Consider the following 26,730-nt stretch of genomic DNA (forward strand, 5'->3'; position numbering starts at 1 on the left):
AAACATAGTAACAGCAAATGCACAGCAAGGGAACAAAACCGACAAATGAATGAGAGGGGAGGGGGAAGCTAGCTTTCCCTTTTTTGTACGGCAGATTCACACGAACATAGCAAACAATGAGGGATAACTAAGCCACCACCACACAAACAACAAGGAAACATTTCTCCTGGCCGGAAAAAATGCCTGTTTTGCGTCTGTTTTCATCTTACCCCTGTGTATGGTCATGAGTTCTCATATACATGATTGCACACTGCACGGAAATAGTATTTTTCACCAATAGCAAAAACAGGAGCAGTAGCAGCGACGGTTGCTCTGACAACCGCAACACGATGCAAACACAGCGGCAGGGGCAGCGCAGCGTTGGCAACGGCAGCAGCAGGACAACATCAGCAGAAGACAGCAATCCAGCAGAGCTGCAATAGGTGGTGTAATAAAAAAGGCCCGATAAACAGCAACTTACCGAAATTTTAGCGCAAACGTATTCCAGAGCTTCATGATCGCCTTCTCCCCAACGTTAACATCTGAGAACTCCTCCATCATCTACACAACAGCAGCAGCCAAGCCAGTGAAGAAACAGAACACAGAATCATTGCACATGATTCGAACAGCAGCCGGTCGGCCGGACCACTTTTCATCCAGAATGCAGGATGTTGCACCCTAATTTCAAAATTTTCCCTCGCGAGACCCCCGGACCCCCCTCCAGCCGGACCACCTCCAATGGCGGTGCTTCGCATCTGTCATAATCATGGAGAACAGCGGCTTGGCGTGCACCTTGAGTGCACGTTTTTACAGGCACACAACGTGCAGTACAGTACTGTCGGTCGCCGAAGAACTGGGGGGGGGGGGGGGGTCAGCCTCCTAGACTAGACCCTTCTTATTTTCATGTACTACACTGTCCATGCACAGTTGGGTCAGCGTGTATGCAACTGTATGCTGTGCTTGATGAAATTCTAGCCTAGTTGTTCTTTGGTGCCCGACAGTACTGTAGCTCAATACCGGAACACGTGAACTCTGTACACAAAATTCATGTTTGAAGACAAAGCAAATTGGAATATTGTCTCACGCACACACGTGCTCTGTACACAAAATTCACGTTAAAGGGGAAGTTAAGGCAAAAATTAAAATTTCACCAGTTGTAGTCTTCGGGGTGCTGAGTCGAATGGTCTTGGTCCGAGAAAGCTGAGACGCTCCCTTCCTACTTGAATCCCAATCGAACTCGCGCACTTCCACCGAAACTTGGTGATTGCGCCCTACGAGATGGGGATTTGTATGCAAAATGTCACTAAAAGCGCCATCTCGTTCTTATAAAAGCACGGATGACCGCGATTGGCCCATATGTTGTAGTCTTTTGGACGCTGAGTCGACTGGTTTTGGTCCGGAAAGGCTGCGATGCAGCGTTCGCCCCTAATTCCCAATCGAACATGGTTGAACAAGCGGTCACGTGCTCCTGCGTACACCAGTCACCTGGTCACCGTGCCTGCAGGGTACAACTTACAGCCTGTTTTGACCTTTTTTGGGTGCAGTCCTGTCACTCGAGTTGAACTCGAGTTGAACCTTGGTGTGAAAGTTGTCGCCTGCTGGCGTGGTGACCAGGTGATTTTGGCACCCAGGAGCACGTGACCGCTTCTTCAACCATGTTCGATTGGGAATAAAGGAGGAACGCTGCATCGCAGCCTTTTCGGACCAAAACCAGTCGACTCAGCGTCCAAAAGACTACAACATATGGGCCAATCGCGGTCATCCGTGCTTTTATAAGAACGAGATGGCGCTTTTAGTGACATTTTGCATACAAATCTCCATCTCGTAGGGCGCAGTCACCCAGTTTCGGTGGAAGTGCGCGAGTTCGATTGGGATTCAAGTAGGAAGGGAGCGTCTCAGCTTTCTCGGACCAAGACCATTCGACTCAGCACCCCGAAGACTACAACTGGTGAAATTTTGATTTTTGCCTTAACTTCCCCTTTAACCCACATGCATGCACGCATGCACACTATAAAACTTCAAACAAACCAAAAACACACATACGCACACGTATTCAGACACGCTCGCAAATTTGAAAATAGTCTCACGCACACATGTACAAAATTCACGTTTGAAGATAATGCGAATTTGAAAATCGTCTCACCATTTCCGTCTTGTCTATGAGCCATGCCGGCGTTTCCTCATCCTCGCTATCCATCTCCATCTCAGCAGGAAGCAGCGGTAGCGACGTGGCCGAACGGAAATAAACACTGCAATGCACACACATATACATACACGCACACACGTGTGTGTACAAGCAGGGACGTGCATTTGCGAATAAAGAAATTCCACCTTCACCACGTGCGCTCTCTGGCCGACCTCATCACACCGGCAACATGCAATTTGTGAAATTACAGGAATTTATATCAGGACAAACTAAACATACACAAATGACCACTCACCGGTCCCCATGCACAGTGTCCTTGGCATCTAGGCAGTCCAAGTCGTCGTGAGCGTTCAGATCAGCTCGCACGGGAACGATGCCGCGACAGTAGCTGGGTCTGAGTACAGACGTGGGAGAGACAAAAACAGCACGGTGAACGATTCGAACAAACACTACCGGCATGCAATAATTATGTTGAAGCCATAGCAACTTAAAAATTGGCGTGTGAGCAACGCTGGCTCACACTCAATCACTGCTTTTCACAAAAGCAGGGATTGAGTGTGAGAAAGTGTGATTGAGTGTGATTGAGTGCTCACACTCCATCACACTCAAGCACACAGTGATTGAGTGCTCACACTCAATCACACTCAATCACTGAGCACTCAATCACTGTGTGCTTGAGTGTGATTGAGCGTGATCCAGTGTTGCTCACAAGCCAATTTCTACTTATGCAGCTGAGTGATGCGTCCTACAAGATTTTACATAGCAACTTACATTCGAAAATACACATACGCGAAGGCACACGACAATAATTAATAGCAATATCGCTGCAAGGAAAGATGTTGCAGTACTGTTGATGTGTGTCTGTTATTGCATTGCTGGCTCTGCCCACTGGACATTGAGCATGCAAGGCAGCCTGGTGGTACATTGTATATATCATGAACTGGATTGCATGTATAGATCCGTGGACAAAGGTGCTGCCGGGGGCAGACCTTTGCAGGTTCATATTCCACAAGCAAAAGGTTTCGGGCAGAATTGTAGAAAGAAATCTGTGCAATGCTCCCCATCCCTCCAACTACAATTATAATGAATACGATACGAATCATGTACAAGCAGGGAGTAGTAAAATACCGGTATTTTCCTACTCTCTGTGTACTACAAACAAGTAAACGCTTCTTTGACATCATATTAAAGACAAGCTGTTCAGATACATAGTAACATACAGTATAAGGGCGCGTTTGGTTGGTACGAACTAGAACAGGATTCACCAGAACAGCGCGTTTGGTTGGGACTGCACCTGTTCTGGGTCGGCCAGAACATGTTCTGCTTGCTCCGGCCTCGAGGCCGGAGCAGACCGAGCAGTTTCACTTTTTCACAGTGAAACCTGGCGGGAACATCGATTTTGGTCCCAAATGATCACGTGCATACGCTTTTGGGTTGGACTCGTTGTACCGTACAAAGTAACCATGGTGAACCATACACATTATGAAGAATGCACCAAGTTTGGCACATTTTTCCACAAAAATGTGCTCTGTTTCTGGAGTAGCGTTTGGTTGGCATGAGGCTGCTCCATGTGCACCAGCTGTTCGATCCTGTTCTAGATCGTACCAACCAAACGCACCCCAAATATAAGAAAAGCGTGACACTAGAAAACAACCTTCTCTTTATTTTGCGCTACATATTTTTTTCTTCTTCTGGTTTTAGAGTTCATACCAACTTTTTCACTAGCTCATGATCAGTACAACTAACTATCTTGTAAATACAGGACATCGAAAAGAAAAAAAAGAAAACAACCCGAAAACTTTCTCCTTCCTTTGATTGATCATAGAGCAGGGGCTGCGCGAACGCAAACCCCCTCTACCATAAATTGTGCACCCGAGTTTCCCACGTTTGGGGAAATCGCAAGCCTCAGCCCCAACGGAGTGCAATGGAGAGGCCTCATCCTGAGGGAGCCGCCTTGTTGATCACGGCGTCCCCTGTGCCAGGTAAGTATGAAGTTACACGGTTCCAGTACTCTCCTCTGATGTAAAAACAAGCTTCAGTGGAGGTGTTTGCTAAATGGACCTCCGTGGCACTAGAAGAGCAAGACAATACCTCCTTGGCACGCAACCTACACACCGCATGCACTAAATAAGCATACTAGATACTAGATAGATGATCCAAGCATGACGAATGTCGGCGAAGTATGTATAACGCTCTTTTAAAGAGTTGCCATGACAACGCAAGATAAGAACTTGAGATGGCGATAGCAAAAGGCGGCAGCATCGAGACGCTCTTCATGAAATGCGAAGGAATATGCAAAGAAGAAAAAGGACCTAGGACCAAGGAACTACAACAAAAGTCTACAAGTTACGCTATAATGTCCACTAACACCACCAGTTCCTTTACAACTGTAGGTCTTGCGATAACATTGCACGGCACTGATCAACGGTACTGACGTTCTACAACTAGCTGCCATTGTAGTTCCTCGGTCCTTTTTTCTTCTTATAACTCAATCCTTGGCTCTTCATCCTAGTCTACATACGCGAAGGTTTAGCAATGCTGTATGAATAGAGAAGGTTTAGCAATGCTGTATGAATAGAGAACGCGGTAAACAATCTGAATTGAGCAGTGCCGGCCCCGTTTGGCCAGTGGCCTTGTTTATAGTGTACATCTCTGGTGTCTAGTTACTATGGAGATTCGGATTACAATCACAGGATTATTTCGTGCTTGCTACAGTCTGACCAGGTCGCAATCAGAATGTCAATAGCCGAGGAGCAACAGGTTAAAGCACAGTGCACGATTCTTTGGGAAAGGGTAGAGATCAACGATACCAAGAGTAAATAAGCTCTCAAGAGTGTGTAACTCTGCATATCGGGTCTCCGACGGCGAAAACTCACATCAAGTGTCTCAGGTACGTTTTGTACTACGTACAACTAAGGTCAGCGTGCGCGAAATTCGAAAATCTGCCATGATTATGCTGACGAGTTGCGAAGTGCTTTTGTATTACTCCGCTGCTCGCTAAGTCGGGCCAGAAACATAAAACTGGGACACTACACCACGTGATGTGAGTTTTTGGTGGCGGCGAACCCCATAGACAGGGCATCGAGTTGCACACTCTTGGGAGCTTATATATTATACTCTTGATGATACCTTTGCTGCACTATCCAGCAAGGAAAAGAAAAAAATGGTACACGTATAGAAATCTGACAATGAGTGCGATACAGAGTGCGCTAATTCCACAGAAAGAAGCATCCATATCAGAGACTACAAATCATTTCCTTTCTTTGATTGATTATAGAGCAGGGGCTGCGCGAACGCAAACCCCCTCTACCATAAATTGTGCACCCGAGTTTCCCACGTTTTAAGAAAAGCGTGACACTAGAAAACAACCTTCTCTTTATTTTGCGCTACATATTATTATTTTTCTGGTTTTAGAGTTCATACCGACTTTTTCACTAGCTCATGATCAGTACAACTATCATTCTTGTAAATACAGGACATCGGAAACAAAGAAAACGACCCGAAAACGTTCTCCTTCCTTTGATTGATCATAGAGCAGGGGCTGCGCGAACGCAAACCCCCTCTACCATAAATTGTGCACCCGACGTGATTTCTCCACGACTGCTAAACATGCGTTGTTGCTTTGGAGACGCGTAGGCTGCATGCGCCCACCGCATGCACCATGAACCGAAACCGCGTTTCCATCTTATTTTGCACGTGGTGTACGGTGTCAGGGTATATTCTAGGACGAATTTCCAACCGGTTACGGTCCAATGAAGAGTGGGGGGTCCGGGGGTCCCCCCGGAAATTTTTTTCAAAATACAACCCAAATATGGCACTCGACAGCAATTTAACAGATTTCTTGGTGCTGGAGTGTAGCAAAGATATAAGCCGTACAAACTCGTGACCCTAGTACCAGCCCACACGGCTTCGCTGGAAGTATCCGTCCAGAAAAAAAGCGTTTGACCATTCACAGCTCCATTCACCCACAGAAAAGTACGGGCGGTTGGAACTGATTTGTAACTTTTCAACCGGTCGCCAACAATTTCAACCGGTCGAAAACCGGTTGGGGCGGTTCTAGAAAATTCCCTGGGTGTGTGTACCTTGTGTTTCGCACGGCTTGAATGTTGCCATGGACAAATGCGGAAAATGCGAAAAATATTTCAAAAAGTCCTACGGAGGACCCAACGTAGGAAAGAGCTTTTCCTACGGAAATCCGTAGAGAGATTTACGTAAGAAAGTTGCCCTCGCTCCCCGGCGCGCACGACATACGGATTTTCATACGTAATTACGTAGAGCGAAACCTCCCTAATAAATAGCAATATTGCTGCAAGGAAAGATGTTGTAGTACTGTTGATGTGTGTCTGTTATTGCATTGCTCGCTCTGCCCACTGGACATTGAGCATGCTAGGCAGCCTGGTGATACATTCATTGTAGATATTATCATGAACTGGATTGCATGTATATCCGTGGACAAAGGTGCTGCCGGGGGCAGACCTTTGCAGGTTCATATTCCACAAGCAAAAGGTTTCGGGCAGAATTGTAGAAAGAAATCTGTGCAATGCTCCCCATCCCTCCAACTACAATTATAATGAATACGATACGAATCATGTACAAGCAGGGAGTAGTAAAATAGCAGTATTTTCCTACTCTCTGTGTACTACAAACAAGTAAACGCTTCTTTGTCATCATATCAAAGACAAGCTGTTCAGATACATAGTAACATACAGTATAAATATAAGAAAAGCGTGACACTAGAAAACAACCTTCTCTTTATTTTGCGCTACATATTATTATTTTTCTGGTTTTAGAGTTCATACCGACTTTTTCACTAGCTCATGATCAGTACAACTATCATTCTTGTAAATACAGGACATCGGAAACAAAGAAAACGACCCGAAAACGTTCTCCTTCCTTTGATTGATTATAGAGCAGGGGCTGCGCGAACGCAAACCCCCTCTACCATAAATTGTGCACCCGAGTTTCCCACGTTTGGGGAAATCGCAAGCCTCAGCCCCAACGGAGTGCAGTGGAGAGGCCTCATCCTGAGGGAGCCGCCTTGTTGATCACGGCGTCCCCTGTGCCAGGTAAGTATGAATTTACACGGTTCCAGTGCTCTCCCCTGATGTAAAAACAAGCTTCAGTGGAGGTGTTCGCTAAATGGATCTCAGTGGCACTAGAAGAGCAAGACAATACCTCCTTGGCACGCAACCTACAGACCGCGTGCACTAAATACGCACACTAGATAGAGAGTCCAAGCATGACGAATGTCGGCGAAGTATGTATAACGCTCTTTTAAAAGGTTGCCATGACAACGCAAGATAAGAACTTGAGATGGCGATAGCAAAAGGCGGCAGCATCGAGACGCTCTTCATGAAATGCGAAGGAATATGCAAAGAAGAAAAAGGACCTAGGACCAAGGAACTACAACAAAAGTCTACAAGTTACGCTATAATGTCCACTAACACCACCAGTTCCTTTACAACTGTAGGTCTTGCGATAACATTGCACGGCACTGATCAACGGTACTGACGTTCTACAACTAGCTGCCATTGTAGTTCCTCGGTCCTTTTTTCTTCTTATAACTCAATCCTTGGCTCTTCATCCTAGTCTACATACGCGAAGGTTTAGCAATGCTGTATGAATAGAGAAGGTTTAGCAATGCTGTATGAATAGAGAACGTGTTAAACAATCTGAATTGAGCAGTGCGGGCCCCGTTTGGCCAGTGGCCTTGTTTATAGTGTACATCTCTGGTGTCTAGTTACTATGGAGATTCGGATTACAATCACAGGATTATTTCGTGCTTGCTACAGTCTGACCAGGTCGCAATCAGAATGTCAATAGCCGAGGAGCAACAGGTTAAAGCACAGTGCACGATTCTTTGGGAAAGGGTAGAGATCAACGATACCAAGAGTAAATAAGCTCTCAAGAGTGTGTAACTCTGCATATCGGGTCTCCGACGGCGAAAACTCACATCAAGTGTCTCAGGTACGTTTTGTACTACGTACAACTAAGGTCAGCGTGCGCGAAATTCGAAAATCTGCCATGATTATGCTGACGAGTTGCGAAGTGCTTTTGTATTACTCCGCTGCTCGCTAAGTCGGGCCAGAAACATAAAACTGGGACACTACACCACGTGATGTGAGTTTTTGGTGGCGGCGAACCCCATAGACAGGGCATCGAGTTGCACACTCTTGGGAGCTTATATATTATACTCTTGATGATACCTTTGCTGCACTATCCAGCAAGGAAAAGAAAAAAATGGTACACGTATAGAAATCTGACAATGAGTGCGATACAGAGTGCGCTAATTCCACAGAAAGAAGCATCCATATCAGAGACTACAAATCATTTCCTTTCTTTGATTGATTATAGAGCAGGGGCTGCGCGAACGCAAACCCCCTCTACCATAAATTGTGCACCCGAGTTTCCCACGTTTTAAGAAAAGCGTGACACTAGAAAACAACCTTCTCTTTATTTTGCGCTACATATTATTATTTTTCTGGTTTTAGAGTTCATACCGACTTTTTCACTAGCTCATGATCAGTACAACTATCATTCTTGTAAATACAGGACATCGGAAACAAAGAAAACGACCCGAAAACGTTCTCCTTCCTTTGATTGATCATAGAGCAGGGGCTGCGCGAACGCAAACCCCCTCTACCATAAATTGTGCACCCGAGTTTCCCACGTTTGGGGAAATCGCAAGCCTCAGCCCCAACGGAGTGCAATGGAGAGGCCTCATCCTGAGGGAGCCGCCTTGTTGATCACGGCGTCCCCTGTGCCAGGTAAGTATGAAGTTACACGGTTCCAGTGCTCTCCCCTGATGTAAAAACTAGCTTCAGTGGAGGCATTTCCTACACTATTCTCCGTGGCAACACGACAAGACGATGCATACAATAGTGTATTGCAACTCAGAGACAACACAGCAACGGGGATATTTGCAACCTTACACACCGGGGAAGAAATATTAAGTCACGTCACAACAGGTCGCCATGGAAACAGAGATTCACAGTATCAAGGGCAGTGCGAAGAAAGGGATCAACGAAGACTTGAGGGTTAGCGTTAATGCTACACTTTTTTTCCAATTTCGAATGTGAGAGAAAAGAGCGCTGAATCGCTTTCTTTCACAGTGAGTTGGCCCTCTGTCGCGTTGAAATGCCACGTTGCTACGTGAGGAGCGCAATTTTGGCCCTGAGATCTCGCGTTTGAAATTGGAAAACGTGAACTGCGTAAACTCTCCAATGTAACACTGGCCAGTGGTGATGCAGCCGCAGACCTGTGAACACTACATGGGCTGTGTCAGTACTGGTACAGGACACAAGCTTGACGCACGAGATCCGGTATTCTTGACCAGCACTGTACACTTGTCAATATGCGCAGACTCCATCCACTGTAGCCATCCACTACATCCATACACGCCCACAACACTCCAAACGGTTTTTGGGCTACACCAATCACTGAGAGAAAAATATATAATCAATCGAATTTTCGGGCAAGGCAGGAGGGAATGCAGTCACTACAAACAATACGCTTTTCGAAATTTCTATCATTGATAATTCAGGGGCTGCGTGATCATGCTCAAGAGTCGCCCAATCGATCATGCCCCAAAGTTAATTTCTTTCATTGATAATTCAGGGGCTGCGCGAACGCATACCCCCTCTACAAGAAATTGTGCACCCGGCTTTCCCACGTTTGGGGAATCCGCAGGCCTCAGCCCCAACTGAGTGCAATGGAGGGGCCTCATCCTGGGGGAGCCGCCTCGTTGATCACGGCGTCCCCCGTGCAAGGTAAGTATGAAGTGTGTCAAGTAGTAGTGTACATATATGGGCATGTCCGGTCGTCAGTGGCACCAGTCGCAAAACTAACAGTGCACAGTGAATACTGAGACCGTGGGCCAAGAGTGACGGCACTGTACATACGTCACAGGGATATTCACCCTCACTAATTGCGTAGTATGAAATACGTGTATGACCTCTCGCTTGTCGAGTTGCCATAGCGTTGCTTACCAAGTTGCTATGGCGATGCCGATGCGTCGCACCATGAGGGAAGGGGTCAAGAGGTTTGCTTTAGAATTACATGGATATTGATACGAGTGCACCTTGATCTAGGACTTTAAAGAGAGTTGTACCGTCCAAGTCATGCCAAATCATATGACAACTGAGTGATAATCTTTCTCCTCCCTGAATGTTCATGCCATGTGAAGCGTAGAGAAGTCACGTAAAGATCATGTCCGGGTTAGAGTCCACGGCTTGGCGTGTTTTGGGTCCAGATCTCTACAAGAAAACAAAGATGCCTATGCTGTGTGTGGCACACGCAAAGAATGCGCGTACAGATCTATCGCGAATCGTCCATAAATTCGCGAGGGGATCGTCAGAATTCTGCCAAATTTGGAACGGGAAATTCCCAGTACACATGTCACGCGAATTCTTTGCGTGAACCTGTGACAGAGAGCAGAACATCTACACTTTGCCGTACGTGAAGCCCAAGAACGCGAGCACTCAAATCTTCGAGTAAGAATTGACGAAGTTATGATCATTTGAACAGACGCACATCCTGTAAATTCTCATCGATACGCAGTCAAAGGGTTAAATTTAAGTGCCTTCAATCTCTACCGCAACAGCCGGAATATAACATGCTACACAATGTGTACCAAAACAACTCAGAAATGTGGTCATCAGACTGTCCTGTACAAGAGAAGATACACTCGTACCACAACTTTACTTTCTTTCATTGATAATTCAGGGGCTGCGCAAACGCATACCCCCTCTACAAGAAATTGTGCACCCGGCGTTCCCACGTTTGGGGAATCCGCAGGCCTCAGCCCCAACTGAGTGCAATGGAGGGGCCTCATCCTGGGGGAGCCGCCTCGTTGATCACGGCGTCCCCCGTGCAAGGTAAGTATGAAGTGTGTCAAGTAGTAGTGTACATATATGGGCATGTCCGGTCGTCAGTGGCACCAGTCGCAAAACTAACAGTGCACAGTGAATACTGAGACCGTGGGCCAAGAGTGACGGCACTGTACATACGTCACAGGGATATTCACCCTCACTAATTGCGTAGTATGAAATACGTGTATGACCTCTCGCTTGTCGAGTTGCCATAGCGTCGCTTATCAAGTTGCTATGGCGATGCCGATCCGTCGCACCATGAGGGAAGGGGTCAAGAGGTTTGCTTTAGAAATACATGGATATTGATGCGAGTGCACCTTAATCTAGGACTTCAGAGATTTGTACCGTCCAAATCATACGACCACAGAGTGATATCTTTTTCCTCCCTGAATGTTCATGCCATGTGAAGCGTAGAGAAGTCACGTAAAGATGTCCGGGTTAGAGTCCACGGCTTGGCGTGTTTTGGGTCCAGATCTCTACAAGAAAACAAAGATGCCTATGCTGTGTGTGGCACACGCAAAGAATGCGCGTACAGATCTACCGCGAATCGTCCATAAATTCGCGAGGGGGTCGTCAGAATTCTGCCAAATTTGGAACGGGAAATTCCCAGTACACATGTCACGTGAATTCTTTGTGTGAACCTGTGACAGAGAGCAGAACATCTACACTTTGCCGTACGTGAAGCCCAAGAACGCGAGCACTCAAAATCTTCGCATTGCGTACCCGTCGCATGACATGGAGCTGAACGTTGTAAAACAACAATTACATGTACTACAGTACTCCCGTGTGGAAACTCCAACACAAAGGCCACGTTCGATTGGTAGGATACCGATCGATTGCCTGGATCATTTGGATCCCTCCAGATCCAATCGAACGATGGCTAGCAGGGTTATTCATCGTCATGATGACGAATTACCAAACAGCGACTGAACATTGCCTTGGGCTGTCATTTTAAAATTTAAAATATGAGACATACGGTGTACCCCGGCCACGGATGGGATAATGCATTTTATCCCAGGTCAGGTCAAACATTTCCAAAATTGATGGAGTTTGAACTGTGCTAATCGTACGGATTGCATACCTGGTTGCACCGTGGACGTGCTAAGGGACCATCGCAAAAGTTCGCAGAAGCCCCTGAAACGAAGAGCATACGTTTGGGGGGGGAGGGAGTCGTGTCGAAAATCGCAAACCGGGCTTCAATTCAAAAAAGTATTGACGACATGTAGGAGCTGATATAGATTAGCATGCCATCACAGCCGGCGTAGCTACGTAGATCGCTTGTCAGGACGCGTAGTCCATTCATGCAACTGCGCGTGTCGCGTAGCTGGCTGCCTGTGTAGTCTAGTACCAAGAGTCCATAAAACGCGTGGTTTATGAATTATGGACTCTTGCGACTGCTAGTACTAGTACTAGCAGGGGTTCATAGGGTTTATGAACCCCTGCTGTGTAGTTATTATAATAATTATTATGTGTGCAGCATCCAAGTGAAATAATGAAGCCCATATTGTGACTGTCGTTTCGTTTGAGGGGGGAGGGAGGGGGGTCAGGCCCGAAACTCACGGTCTTCGTTTCGGGGGCTTCTGCGAACTTTTGCGATGGTCCCTAAACAAGCAGTGAAGTACTGTAGAACGAGTAATTTTAGCGACTATTAATTTTAGCGTTTTCCCATTGTCAACCGGTTTGCGACGTTTTATTTTAGCGATTTGCAGCGATTTTACTCACGGATCACGAGTGCACTACTAATGTCTCAACGGATAAGCGACTTGAAACTTTAGCGAAAATGAGTCGATCGCTAAATTCGCTAGGGTTTTTACATCGCTAAAATTACCCGTTCTACAGTATCTGGAAGTTTGGTACACATGGTGAAGAGAGGAGGAAGACATGACCCAGCGGTCATATGAAGGAAACGTCGAGCAACATCAGAAGGAGCGTTGTCCGTTCATGAGCTCGTGGAATAGAACTACAGTAAAACCTGTAACTAAGGACCAACCCTTGGGGCCAGAGAAAGCGGTCTTTAGTGGCAGGTGGTCTTTAGTTACAGGTTTGCACCGCACAGCCACGTATGAATGTGAGACCGGCCGTGCCTGGCAAAAGTGGTCTGTAGTAGCAGGCTGGTCGCTAGTCACGGTGGTCTTTAGTTACAGGTTTTACTGTAGTAGCAGGCTGGTCGCTAGTCACGGTGGTCTTTAGTTACAGGTTTTACTGTAGTAGCAGGCTGGTCGCTAGTCACGGTGGTCTTTAGTTACAGGTTTTACTGTAGTACCAGGCTGGTCGCTAGTCACGGTGGTCTTTAGTTACAGGTTTTTACTGTATTACCAGGCTGGTCGCTAGTCACGGTGGTCTTTAGTTACAGGTTTTTACTGTATTACCAGGCTGGTCGCTAGTCACGGTGGTCTTTAGTTACAGGTTTTACTGTAGTACTAGAAGTTACGTTTAGCACAACCCTACAAATCATGTTGAAAGACAAAAAGTACATTGGACTGGGTAGGCGCTATCCACAATGCCAGTTAATAGCTGTGCTGATGAAATACATGGACTCTGCCGACCATGGGTCTCGGCGTCACAGTGCCATGTATGCATCAAAATTAATCCTAAGTTTATAATGAGCCAACATAAGAAGGTGACTAAAGACAAAAAATATGAAATAAAAAACAATCTGTGGAGCTTTGGAGTTGTCGTTGAACCAAACTACCGTGACTAGTTAGACAAGAGATCGGAGTAAGTGCTATCATTGAGTACTGCGTGCGATGCTTTTTTCTTTACACATGCTACTGCTGGCACAGAGCTTGGGACAGCTGCTAACTCCCTCCAGCAATCTCGAGTCATGCTTCCATGCAGATCATGCTTATATACGCGACACTACAGTATTTGCCTGGATATGTGTGCTCGAGTGGATACCGTATTATTTCTATTACAAGCGCAGTCTCTTGTAGAAGCCCAGTCCCTATTATAAGCGCACTCCACGAGGGCTTCGAAGATAGACAAGCGCAGAAACTGTAGTCCTGGTACCTGCTGGGAAACTTTCTGCTACTCTAGTACTGATATCTTAAAAATAATAGGCAATGAACATGTACCAAGTGGTTGAAAAATTAAGCCCAGTCTCTAGTAGAAGCCCGGGTCCGGACTGGTTGAAAAAATATAAGCGCGGGGCTTATAATGGAGATAATACGGTACTTGCGAACTAACTCTGCTGTTTCCTCTGTTCCCTTTCACTCTCTTGCTTCAGTGCGTGGGCTTGGCAGAAGGGTACACGTACCAAATAATTAATTCATGGTTTTTTTCACAGAAAACCTCATGACCCCTCTCCTTCCCTTGTGGTGTGACCGGTCGATATCGCCATAGCAACTCGATCAGTGTGTATCGCCAACACATTTCAAACTACGCGCATGTGGGGTGGGTGACAGGGGATATCCTGGTCCCGTATGTGCCGCTATTGGCAAGGTGTACTCCTATCAATATCCATGCATTTCTGAAGCAAACCTCATGTCTCCATCCCTCACGCAGTCAGTCGTGGTGCGACGGATCGACATCGCCGTAGCAACTTGATAAGCGACGCCATAGTAACTCGATAAGCGAGAGATCGTACGCACATTTCAAACTATGCAATTTGCTAGGGTGGATGTCCTGGTGATGTATGTGCCGTTATTGGCCTGGATGTTCACTATGCACTGTTAGTTTTATAACTGGTGCCACTGACGACCGGACATGCCCATATATGTACACTACTACTTGACACACTTCATACTTACCTTGCACGGGGGACGCCGTGATCAACAAGGTGGCTCCCCCAGGATGAGGCCCCTCCATTGCACTCAGTTGGGGCTGAGGCCTGCGGATTCCCCAAACGTGGGAAAGCCGGGTGCACAATTTCTTGTAGAGGGGGTATGCGTTCGCGCAGCCCCTGAATTATCAATGAAAGAAAGTCGTGAATACTTCAGTAAATTCATGCACACAAAAGCGCTTTCATGATCGAGTCTCACGGCCCCGGCTCATACTAGATATTTCACCGCTTTACTTTGCACGCATGTCCGATTTACTGTGCTTGAGGGCACAGACTACAACTCCATCGACGAACACTGGAGTTTCAAATCGCCTTCAAGCGACCAGGGTGTGGCTTGGTGTTGCCGATAAAAGGCAGCGGGGAAAGATCAAGGCTACCACCACGTGCGTAACTTACGATGTAGAACGCGAAAGATCAGACTCGCCGTGCTGGATTGTGCATATTTTCATCCACGCGCATACCTTTGCTGCCATGTACAGCAGTGCATGCTTCGGGCCAGCACTGCAATTGATGGAAATGCTGAAGTCGCTTCACAGGTAGAACATTTCACCAGGTACTTTTGGCATTACAGGTGTAGTCCCAGGCGCGTACGCAGGGGGGTTTCCCGTTGCCTGGAAACCCCCAAATGTTCCAAACGAGCAACGTTTTTTGGGTATTTCTTGGTAGGGCGCATGATCGATCTGGCAAGAATGCAGAACTTCAAAAGATCGTAACTCAGTCAAATCTCGCTCAAATCCAACGATCCAAATATCAAGGTCGAATAGAAAACTCTCAGCTGTCGGTTGAAACAATTCGCGAAACGCTGCGAGCAATGTATCGTGAGATAAATCCGATGATTCGAAAGTTGAGCCGCGATCTCGGCAATTTCAAAAGCACGCAGTGCGACTCGAGTATCGAGAATTTGAGATTTTCGTCGCGCTGATTTGCTTAAATTTGCAGGGGCTTCACTTGTGATATTTTCAAGGGTACACAGCAAAAAAATCGAAACTCTGCGATCAAGAAAAACGAAACCGCTGGAGCAGGACGCGTTTGGGCCTGTTTGGGGCATTTTTCGCACCGTCGCTGCACTCTACCGCTATAGCCTATAGCGCTGGATATGTACATGACTGTACTGTGTCCTGGCTATCATGGTCGACCTCATTCTCTCCCTGGTACCTTTCCACTTCCAGGAAGCCCAAGATAATGAAGATTGAGTGAGTAGAACTGAAGTTATGATCCAAACAACACGAAAAATGCATAATTTTGAAAACTTAAAACTCATTGTTTGGGATTCGGTTGGAAACCCCCCTAGAGGTGACCCTGCGTACGCGCCTGAGTCCTGATAATTCGAACCGGGCTTAATTCGAACATACCGCTTAATGAGAAGTTTCCTCTGGAACCGATTTCATACTTCAAAATAAGTGATGTGAGTTTTCGCCGTCGGAGCCCCCATATGCAGAGCTGCACAACACTCTTGGGGGGGGGGGGGGGTTATATTATACTCTTGATACCGATCGCACCGGTATGAAAGTTTTTCCCTGGCATTTTGGAGTTCGAATTATCAGGATTCCACCTGTAAACATAATGCCTCATGTAGACAACAACAAAAAGCACACATCTGGCAACCAAAAAGGCACACAAAGTTTCACAATTTCCTTTCATTGCTAATTCAGGGGCTGCGCGAACGCATACCCCCTCTACAAGAAATTGTGCACCCGGCGTTCCCACGTTTGGGGAATCCGCAGGCCTCAGCCCCAACTGAGTGCAATGGAGGGGCCTCATCCTGGGGGAGCCGCCTCGTTGATCACGGCGTCCCCCGTGCAAGGTAAGTATGAAGTGTGTCAAGTAGTAGTGTACATATATGGGCATGTCCGGTCGTCAGTGGCACCAGTCGCAAAACTAACAGTGCACAGTGAATACTGAGACCGTGGGCCAAGAGTGACGGCACTGTACAAACGTCACAGGGATATTCACCCTCACTAATTGCGTAGTATGAAATACGTGTACGACCTCTCGCTTGTCGAGTTGCCATAGCGTCGCTTATCAAGTTGCTATGGCGATGCCGATCCGTCGCACCATGAGTAGGGACTTCAATTGAAAAACCAAATTCGCGAGTTTCGCATAAAACGCTAGTTTTTCTAAACCGGGAAGGTGTGAGAAACAAACTGTGAAAATTTGAACCCAAAATTCCAAGGCAATCTAGAGTTATAGTCGATTGAAGATCGGAAAACGGGGGAGAAAGTAGTCACAGAAGTAAATGCAAGTATGTATGTGAGCCGTGTGGTTTCCGTCCAGCACTGCACTATCTGGTACATACATGGCGATACAAGATGTGTGCATGCATGCAGTGTGCACGCATGCCGTGCCCGCCTACTTGCACAAGTCACACGTTTTCACCGTCACTGCTTCTACAGCGTGCGCGCAGTTCACTCGATTTTTTTCGTCTACCACCAGGAAATCGCCGTGGGCTGGTTTCTGTGATCATCTTCCTTCTACCGTGATAAAGCGCGAGCCTCAATGTTCTAGAATCCTCTTGGTTTAGGCTAATTCGAGGCCGCTGAACACGAAAATCGGGTGTTCTTCGTGGGGCCGAGTACGGATCTGGTCGAAATTAGTACTTCGAAGTGCATCCGCGCCAAGCGCGGAGGCATTATTTTTGGAAGCATGGCATGTGTGGCACCATTGGAAAGGTAATGACCTCAGCTACCTAAAAATAGCATCGACAAGGCCGAAAAGGCCGCGGGAGAAGATACTTGGGCCTCGAACTGCATCTCGAACTGCAGTCACGAGGCGCCCATTCACTTTGTACAGGCGAGCTGTGACTGCACTTTTCGCTTTTCTGTGACCGGAACTGAACTCCCTACCATGAGGGAAGGGGTCAAGAGGTTTGCTTTAGAATTACATGGATATTGATACGAGTGCACCTTGATCTAGGACTTTAAAGAGAGTTGTACCGTCCAAGTCATGCCAAATCATATGACAACTGAGTGATAATCTTTCTCCTCCCTGAATGTTCATGCTATGTGAAGCGTAGAGAAGTCACGTAAAGATCATGTCCGGGTTAGAGTCCACGACTTGGCGTGTTTTGGGTCCAGATCTCTACAAGAAAACAAAGATGCCTATGCTGTGTGTGGCACACGCAAAGAATGCGCGCACAGATCTACCGCGAATCGTCCATAAATTCGCGAGGGGATCGTCAGAATTCTGCCAAATTTGGAACGGGAAATTCCCAGTACACATGTCACGTGAATTCTTTGCGTGAACCTGTGACAGAGAGCAGAACATCTACACTTTGCCGTACGTGAAGCCCAAGAACGCGAGCACTCAAATCTTGTACACATCCTGTAAATTCTCATCGATACGAGATCAGCAGTCAAAGGGTTAAATTTAAGTGGCTTCAATCTCTACCGCAACAGCCGGAATATAACATGCAACACAATGTGTACCAAAACAACTCAGCAATGTGGTCATCAGACTGTCCTGTAAGAGACAAGATACACTCGTACCACAACTTTACTTTCTTTCATTGATAATTCAGGGGCTGCGCGAACGCATACCCCCTCTACAAGAAATTGTGCACCCGGCGTTCCCACGTTTGGGGAATCCGCAGGCCTCAGCCCCAACTGAGTGCAATGGAGGGGCCTCATCCTGGGGGAGCCGCCTTGTTGATCACGGCGTCCCCCGTGCAAGGTAAGTATGAAGTGTGTCAAGTAGTAGTGTACATATATGGGCATGTCCGGTCGTCAGTGGCAGCAGTCGTAAACCTCACAGAGAGTGAGGGAAGAATTCAACTATTGGGCCAAACATGGACACAATTAACCACTATATGCACACATACACCTTTTTGCAATACGAGTTCTCAGAAGTGCCTGCGCTGCTACCCGCCGAGTTGCCATGGCAACATCACCATTGACAACGAACAAAAATACTACTATATGTAGTCCCTCTTGGTAATGTAGTGGCATATAGCATGCTTAGAAAAACCATGTCCTGACCCAGATACCCTTCGTTCTTCAGTTTTAAGGTCTTGGAGCACGACCCACCGATGTGATGCATTCGTTCAGCTAACACGCCGGTGTTTCCATGGAAACAGGTGAATATTGGCAAGAGTACAATCATGTACATGACACCCAGGGTGCGCAGCTTGTGACTTGTTTTGCATGCGTGTCAGTTACGGCGAAAATGCCTGGATTACATCGTACCGGTAGTTCGAATACGAAATGAACGATGTTTTTTTGTTTTCGTTTTGTTGGATATATTAATAGGGAGGTTTCGCTCTACGTAATTACGTATGAAAATCCGTATGTCGTACACGCCGGGGAGCAAGGGCAACTTTCATACGTAAATCTCTCTACGGATTTCCGTAGGAAAGCTGTTTCCTACGTTGGGGCCTCCGTAGGACTTTCTGAAATATTTTTCGCATTTTCCGGATTTATCCACGGCAAAGTTCAAGTCGCGCGAAACACAAGGTACACACACCGTACACTACGTGCAAAATACGATGGAAAACGCAGTTTCGGTTCGTGGTGCATGCGGTGGGCGCATGCAGCCAACGCGTCTCCGAAGCAACAATGCATGTTTAGCAGTCGTGGAGAAATCACGTAGAGCGAAACCCAAATAGCACTGATCTTTACGTATGAAAATAATTACGTGCAGTTCCTACGTTATTTTCATACGTAATTCCGAAGAGCGAAACCTCCCTAATAGCCTCTTTTTACGGGCAAAAACTAACACAATGAACGATGTTCGTTTCAAGGACGACAAAAAAAATACTTTGCCAAAACCCTTACTCCACACACTCTATGGTGCGTACAACTGAGGTACATGTACAGTTGAGCAGCATGGGATCTGCTTGAATCCTGCTTGTACACGCATCCCTAGAATGAGGTAAATCCAGAAATTCGGCTGCTACAAAACCAGCACACTCCGGGTTTTATGTAATCCTCATGTACTCCTGATAATGGACAGCTGGGCATTTCAGCTACCAGCTGTTTTCAAAAAGCTATAAAAAGTTTAACGCCATCTGACGCATACTACAGACTAACAGTTGCGCTCGGTGAAATCCGACCCAGAGTGCATATTCGGAGCTCTCAACTTGCACGGCCCTTGACGTCCTGGGCGTGGCACGAATGCGGCTGGACGCACACATTTACGAATACAGTGATGTAATGGGAACGGGTCCAGGGCGCCATCTTTGCGCTTTGGATCGGATTTCAGTGAGCGCAACTGTACATGTAGCGTAAAGTACCGTGAGAGCGCCCCCCCCCCCCCACCATCTCATCCTTTCGTGGTCGTATTGGGAGGTGGTGGCCTGTCTGTAGGTCATACGACACAAACCTTGTACACATTGCACGTTGTGCAGTCAATCCGTACTCAATTTATCATCGAGCGGACCCGAGCCCCACACAAAACCTCCTGAGTGTGACCATAGTACACTAAGGTTCTCACACCGTACAAACTTCGTTGCACTCTGGCATACGATTTTCGTTTCCCTGGCTGTAAAATCAAGGTGGGGCGCTCTCGCAGTACTGTCCGGTACAGGCGGAATCCTGAAAATTTGAGTCCCAAAATGCCTGGGGAAACTTTCTATGGAAAAAAAAGGAGAAGGACCAAAAGTTTACAAGTTTATCCGTTGTTTGTGTCCAACACTAACAAATACAAGCAAGGTATCGATGAGTCAGAATGTGCAATAATTAGCACAACACTGCCTGATGTCAGTGATGTGATACTGACATTCAACGACCTGATACTTAGATACATCACGTCTAGAATGCGCAAACCAACAGCCTTCCACCTCGGAAGGTTCTAAGCTACGGAAGAACGTAAGAAAGGGGAAGGTGAGCGTACTCAAGACAAAGTGAGCCGTTGCCCGACCTGTGCCGTGATTCTTCGTCCTTCGTCATCACTTTGTAATAGCTAACATTCTTAGTTCGCTGTGATGTTTAGCTTGTTCTCGTCTTGCACTGCTCAAAAAAGTCTTTGAGAGCGTTTGGGTTTGCGAAACCGTTGAACGCCGTAACTCCATGACCGCCGATCGTATCGCTATTTTGATTGTGAGAATCGAGTAAGGGGCCAACCGTAAATACCGATATTTATTTAGAAACGAAAACTAGTCGTTTCTCTTCAACCCCCTCCCCCCTCCCTCAGAAACGAACACATACAAGCCATGCATAGGATCGATATTTTTTCTTTTCTTTTCTGGACGTGCCCACACATACAAACTGTGCATCGATATTTTTCGAGAAACGAACAGGCGCTCAACCCCCTCCCCCCTAAACGACTAGTTTTCGTTTCTAAATAAATATCTATATTTACGGATGGCCCCTAAGAATTGACGAAGTAATGATCATTTGAACAGACGCACATCCTGTAAATTCTCATCGATACGCGATCAGCAGTCAAAGGGTTAAATTTAGGTGCCCTCAATGTCTACTGCAATAGCCCGAACATAACATGCTATACAGTGTGTGGCAAAACAACTCAGCAATGTGGTCATCTGTAAAAGACAAGATACGCTCGTACCACAACTTTACTTTCTTTCATTGATAATTCAGGGGCTGCGCGAACGCATACCCCCTCTACAAGAAATTGTGCACCCGGCTTTCCCACGTTTGGGGAATCCGCAGGCCTCAGCCCCAACTGAGTGCAATGGAGGGGCCTCATCCTGGGGGAGCCGCCTCATTGATCACGGCGTCCCCCGTGCAAGGTAAGTATGAAGAGGATGACTCAGCAGTTCATTATATGACCATATACGGTACTCAGTGGCACCAGCCACAAACGTCACTGTGAGAGAGGGAAGATTTCAACTATTGGGCCACAATTGAAGAAATTTACCACTACCGTTGCCTTTAGTGATACTAATCGTTAGAAAAATGAATGCGGGTAACCGAGGTCCGAGTTGCCATGGTAACGTAACAATTCACAGAGATAAAATTGGCAGCTACGGCATGGATGTCAAACCTGCTCAGAGTATTATACATGTACTTTGCAACATCCTGAGCGTTTTCGAACAGAGCGATGCTTCCGGGATACTCATGTTGCCATGGCAACAAAAAAGAAATATATGTGTCAATTGTTCATGAACAGAATGCAGGCAAGGTCAACGTCTACTTGATAGGCACATTGCACTGTGCCATTACATTGCAGTTGCAATGGTTCGTGACATGCAGCAACATACATGTACCAGTTACCATGGCAACCGGAGATTATGAAGCACAAAGTACCGCATTGCAATACGTCATGCTTTGGTGTGGGCTTCCAAGCTTCTACAAATCACCCGCGCATGCTTTCCATCTGCAGGGGGCCAGGAATGCAAGGCTACGCTGCGGCTGCCGTAGCAGACGCCGTACACTACAATTGTGGCCAAAGAAATCCAACCAACGTGCCGAAAGCAGGCTCGTGCCGGCCCCTGTGGCCCTCGGGTTAGTTTTGGGAACATGCATGATGTAATTGAAGTGGAAACGCGGCGCTACTTTTGACTTGCGGGTCGGATTTCTTTGGCCACGAATTGCACGCCCTTGGTCAGTACTGAAAACAGAGACAGGAAGCGGCGATGGCTAAACATTTTCATCGCAGATTTATTTTAGTTTATAAACCTCTAACTGTTCTAACTGTCAAATGTAGCTGTTCTACAGTTTTACCTGTCAGATTTAGCAGTTTTACAGTATGCACTGCAGTTTTACCTGTCAAACTTAGCAGTTTTACCTCTCAAATTTAGCGGTTTTACAGTATACACTGCAGTTTTACAGTCTACGAGGCGTACACTGCAGCTTTACCTGTCAAACTTCGTCGTTTTACAGCATTCACTGCAGTTTTACAGTTCGCACTCTTGTGAGAACTAACCTGGCAACCCAGCACTTGGTTTGCGGACGACGACGCTGTGGACAGCCAGTGCGGTTGGCAGACATGCAGAACAGATCGTGTGCATCACCGCTGTACATGTGCTCGTAGCTCTCATTCACCTGCACGTTCACCGTCAGCTGTGCGCCTTGCAGCTGAGCACAGGGACACGCACGTGCGTAGACACACACGAAGACGCACGCACACATCGGCATTAGAATCTCGCTACATACAGATAGTGCTCCAAAGCTTAGCTACGGCGTAGTGAGTGTGTTCGATTATGCTTGCGAATCGATTCAACATCAACAGATGTGAATAGGGTGAATGGATTCCAAACCGATTCCAGGGCTGATGACATGAACATCGAACAACGTGAATGCATGCGAATGGATTCATGAATCGATTCAAGTGCGTAATCAAAGGCACTCAACTCAGTGTGCCACATTATTATTATTATTATTATTTATTAATTGTTTAATAGGGCATTCCCACAGGCCTAAGGCCTTCTTACGGGGTACCCTATATGTTTTTGTATGGATGAGCGGAAGTCTGATAGCGTGGAGCAAATACGAACAGAAGCAGGGAGCGAATTCCAGCGATCTGCACCTAAGAAGCTTAATGCGTACAAGCCATAGCGGTTATTAGCCGGCGGAAGAGTAAGAGACAGAGTAACTTGCGAGCGGGTACATGACAGCAAAACTGCAGAGACCAAAACAGAGAAGAAAGGCGCCATGGTCTCTGTTATTTTGCGGTTGTCACTTTGTGTGTACATGTATGTTCATTAGGCCTAATGTTCATAGCGAATTTTCCTTCCTTTTATTGATTATAGAGCAGGGGCTGCGCGAACGCAAACCCCCTCTACCATAAATTGTGCACCCGAGTTTCCCACGTTTGGGGAAATCGCAAGCCTCAGCCCCAACGGAGTGCAGTGGAGAGGCCTCATCCTGAGGGAGCCGCCTTGATGATCACGGCGTCCCCTGTGCCAGGTAAGTATGAAGTTTCAGATTTGCAGGACTCTCCCTTAATTCACACACATATTCCAGTGGACACATTCACAAAACTGGTTTCCATGACAACCCGGTGAATGTGACATACTACTGGAAATTGCATCGTGAGCTTGAAAGATGTGAGAAGCCTGAAGTACAGTAGAAAACAAGTGTTGGGGAAGTGTGCTGCCTGCCGTAGCTGGTTGCCATGGAAAACTGCAAAACCAAATAAGTGCACAATGTAGTGCTATGTGCATGTCGGGTTTTCAGCCGGGATACATCTGGAAGAGTGCGTGTGGGGAAGGGGGGGGGGGGGGGGGGTTCGTACCCTGAGCTCGGCTGCACTGCTGTTGCAAGGCTTCATGGGTTGTTGGATACGCGACGGCGCAGAACGTGCCCGACTGTTCGGATTTTGCGGTCAGTGCTGCAGTGAGCTGCTTGCTCCCACACTGGAGCCCGCGCTTTTCCCGCCGACCTGACTTGACGCTTGACTGACTCGCGACTGTCATCCAGAGCTCCGGTGTGTGAGCAACAAACTTCCCTAGAAAATGTATCGCCGAGGTCGCTACCACTACCTCGTAGTCCTGCAGTGTACAGCGGAATGTGTCCGGCATGTTCTGGTTTGTTTGTGTCTGCCCATGCACTAGCAAACAATACACACACTGCAGAAGACACCCAATGGAAAGGATAGCAGGATCTATCAAGCACGTCTGATGACTACTACTTGGAAACGAAACGAGAATCTAGGATGTGAGGTGCCCAAAATCCACAATGCAGAATATACCCTATGACAAGAGCAGCAGGATTGACCATGCAGACGTCCGGCAACTCTTACTTGGAAATGAAAGGTGAATCGAGGATGCGAGGCACGCAGGTGACGCGTCAGAGCTGCGACGTGCCGGCAGTTGCGCGAGCACCAGGGACAGAGCCACGGGTTCCTGGACAGGGTCTGCTGCAGCGTGGCACCGTTGTGCATGAAGTTGAACAGGACGAGCTGTGGCTGCTGCTGCGGCTGCTGCGGCTGGTGGTGGTGGTGAAGGGGATGAGGTTGCTGAAGGGGATGAGATTGTTGGTGGGGATGGGATTGCTGGAGCTGTAGGGACGACGGTGCTGGTTGGCGCATCACCGGCGGCAACGGTGGAGCAACGGGTGCTGCCACCGTCACCACTGCCGTCATCGTCACCGCTGCTGCTGCCTGCGATGTGCCGTTAGTGGCTGGTATCGACGATGGTATACACGTGACCGGTGTTGGTGTTGGTGATGGCGGTGTGGCCGATACCATCACCGGCGCTGTTGCCGCTGCGGCTGTGGCTGGTGGCAGTGATCTGTCGGCAGCTTGCTTGGCTAGAGGTGGGCACAGAGAGAGAGAGGGATCGAGAGAGAGAGAGAGAGAGAGAGAGAGAGAGAGAGAGAGAGAGAGAGAGAGAGAGAGAGAGAGAGAGAGAGAGAGAGAGAGAGAGAGAGAGAGAGAGAGAGAGAGAGAGAGAGAGAGAGAGAGAGAGAGAGAGAGAGAGAGAGAGAGAGAGAGAGAGAGAGAGAGAGAGGAGCGACAGGACAAGGACAAGTACGGCACAACACTTCAGTACAAAGTACCATCCAGAGAACATTCCGTAAGACCTGAATTTACCAGACCCTGTACCAAGGGGAATCCTGTATTGGCCGGACCGGACAAATTTTCATGCGCCAAAGTGCTGCGGATCGATCGTGCATATCTGGACGAAGTGGAATCCTGTCATATCAGGACAGTTTCCGCCGCACCAAGGGCATACGGTAAGGGCAGGCTTTACTAAAAGACAAGATTAGCATTTTATCGTTCACGTTAAATCCAATGGTACTCGTACCCAGTACCCAACATACTGTCAGTTTGGCACTGGTTCGACGATGGAGCACGAAACAGCAAGATTCCAACATTTTCAGCACAAGAAAATGATGACTGTTTCTCCACTATAAAACACAGTTTCCCCAGACCCATACAAGACAACCCAATACTAGTATGAACTAGGATGGAGAGCCAAGGATTATTTATAAAAAGCAAAAGGGACCAAGGAACTACAAGTTACACTATATGTCCGCTAACATCGGACAGTGTCGTGCAATGTTATCGCATGAGCTGATTGTTTAGTAACTGGTGGTGTTAGTGGACATTATAGTGTAACTTGTAGTTCCCTGGCCCTCACTACTAGTAGAACACAATTTGTTTCCATCAGACCCTGTACAAGACAATGTGAAACATCGATCGAGCTAGCTAGAGAAAAACAAATCTAGGAACGGTGTTTTCAAACGTTGCTAGCAGTGAGCATATTGATCATTGCGCCATCCGAGCAATTTCAGAGTCCATGGGTATTTGCTTTGACTTGTAATGAGGAGGTTTAGGAGCTTCATCTGCACCTTTGATCTTTGCAGAGTGGTAGCGTTCCTACGGATGCTGAAAACGCAGTCTAACTCAGTCTCAACTGGATCGTGAATTTTTGCGTAATGAGGAGACTTGACCCTGTGGGACAGCTGAAGGTGACGTTATGACGACTTTTGTGTACAAGCGAACTATCTCTTATACAGACTTGCATGTACGACTGTGGCACGTGCAAGTCCGGATAAGAGACAATCCGTTCACATACCGGTCTTCTGGTTCTCTAGTACAACAGAGAGAAGGAACAGCACACTACAATGAAGCAGCGTTGCTCGAGTTAACCATGGATTCTTTCTCGTTAAAACACTAAGCTTTGTGCCCCGAAAAACTTGACGGATTCAACTCTCACAACAATAGTTAGTGTCTAACATGCGAACACTCTGGCTTCAATACACTTCGAGTACCAACAGATTGTGCTTGCCACACTCTCCGCCCAATTTGGTGCGCCTGCCATTCGAAGATGCCGAGACCTCTGGTCGGTTGAGCACGGCAGGCCCACCAGCACCATCTCACCCCATGCTAGTCCCATGCTAGCCCCATGCTAGTCCCATGTGCCTGCTGGGGAGTTGTGCATCTTGAAAAAAAAACCCAACAAAACTCACCACACACGTCGGATTGACGACGTTGATACTGCAGACTCTTGATGTTATGAACAGGTGATGACTGGATGATGGGCGCGCCACTCGGCCAAGACACGCTGAACTTCAGAACTGGCAGAGTCTGGACATATGCGCACGTGCACA

The 26,730-nt window shown here is 47.2% G+C and overlaps 1 protein-coding gene and 10 non-coding genes across 12 annotated transcripts in view; 1 reads left to right on the plus strand and 10 right to left on the minus strand.

Moving 5' to 3' along the window:
- Positions 1–26,730, minus strand: part of LOC135811770 (uncharacterized) — a 46,616-nt gene that overhangs the window by 1,483 nt on the left and 18,403 nt on the right. For both annotated transcript variants that reach the window (XM_065325017.1, XM_065325016.1), the window contains exons 12-17: positions 26,590–26,707; positions 24,416–24,924; positions 22,598–22,749; positions 2,421–2,519; positions 2,123–2,228; positions 461–540 (exon numbers count right to left, since the gene is read on the minus strand). In XM_065325017.1, the coding sequence (XP_065181089.1) occupies positions 461–540; positions 2,123–2,228; positions 2,421–2,519; positions 22,598–22,749; positions 24,416–24,924; positions 26,590–26,707 (1,064 nt within the window). The remainder of the gene's footprint in view (positions 1–460; positions 541–2,122; positions 2,229–2,420; positions 2,520–22,597; positions 22,750–24,415; positions 24,925–26,589; positions 26,708–26,730) is intronic.
- Positions 3,953–4,115, minus strand: LOC135813188 (U1 spliceosomal RNA). The gene has a single exon (XR_010552992.1). It is a non-coding gene; the product is annotated as a U1 spliceosomal RNA (small nuclear RNA).
- On the minus strand, positions 7,037–7,199 carry LOC135813212 (U1 spliceosomal RNA). The gene has a single exon (XR_010553012.1). It is a non-coding gene; the product is annotated as a U1 spliceosomal RNA (small nuclear RNA).
- LOC135813200 (U1 spliceosomal RNA) lies at positions 8,738–8,900 on the minus strand. Its single transcript, XR_010553002.1, has one exon. It is a non-coding gene; the product is annotated as a U1 spliceosomal RNA (small nuclear RNA).
- On the minus strand, positions 9,740–9,902 carry LOC135813195 (U1 spliceosomal RNA). Its single transcript, XR_010552998.1, has one exon. It is a non-coding gene; the product is annotated as a U1 spliceosomal RNA (small nuclear RNA).
- LOC135813196 (U1 spliceosomal RNA) lies at positions 10,847–11,009 on the minus strand. The gene has a single exon (XR_010552999.1). It is a non-coding gene; the product is annotated as a U1 spliceosomal RNA (small nuclear RNA).
- On the plus strand, positions 14,737–14,899 carry LOC135813191 (U1 spliceosomal RNA). Its single transcript, XR_010552995.1, has one exon. It is a non-coding gene; the product is annotated as a U1 spliceosomal RNA (small nuclear RNA).
- Positions 16,426–16,588, minus strand: LOC135813194 (U1 spliceosomal RNA). The gene has a single exon (XR_010552997.1). It is a non-coding gene; the product is annotated as a U1 spliceosomal RNA (small nuclear RNA).
- On the minus strand, positions 18,291–18,453 carry LOC135813190 (U1 spliceosomal RNA). The gene has a single exon (XR_010552994.1). It is a non-coding gene; the product is annotated as a U1 spliceosomal RNA (small nuclear RNA).
- LOC135813193 (U1 spliceosomal RNA) lies at positions 21,307–21,469 on the minus strand. The gene has a single exon (XR_010552996.1). It is a non-coding gene; the product is annotated as a U1 spliceosomal RNA (small nuclear RNA).
- Positions 23,426–23,588, minus strand: LOC135813189 (U1 spliceosomal RNA). The gene has a single exon (XR_010552993.1). It is a non-coding gene; the product is annotated as a U1 spliceosomal RNA (small nuclear RNA).

Source organism: Sycon ciliatum, chromosome 3, assembly GCF_964019385.1.
Source record: "Sycon ciliatum chromosome 3, ocSycCili1.1, whole genome shotgun sequence".
In the NCBI taxonomy this organism is placed as follows: domain Eukaryota; kingdom Metazoa; phylum Porifera; class Calcarea; order Leucosolenida; family Sycettidae; genus Sycon; species Sycon ciliatum.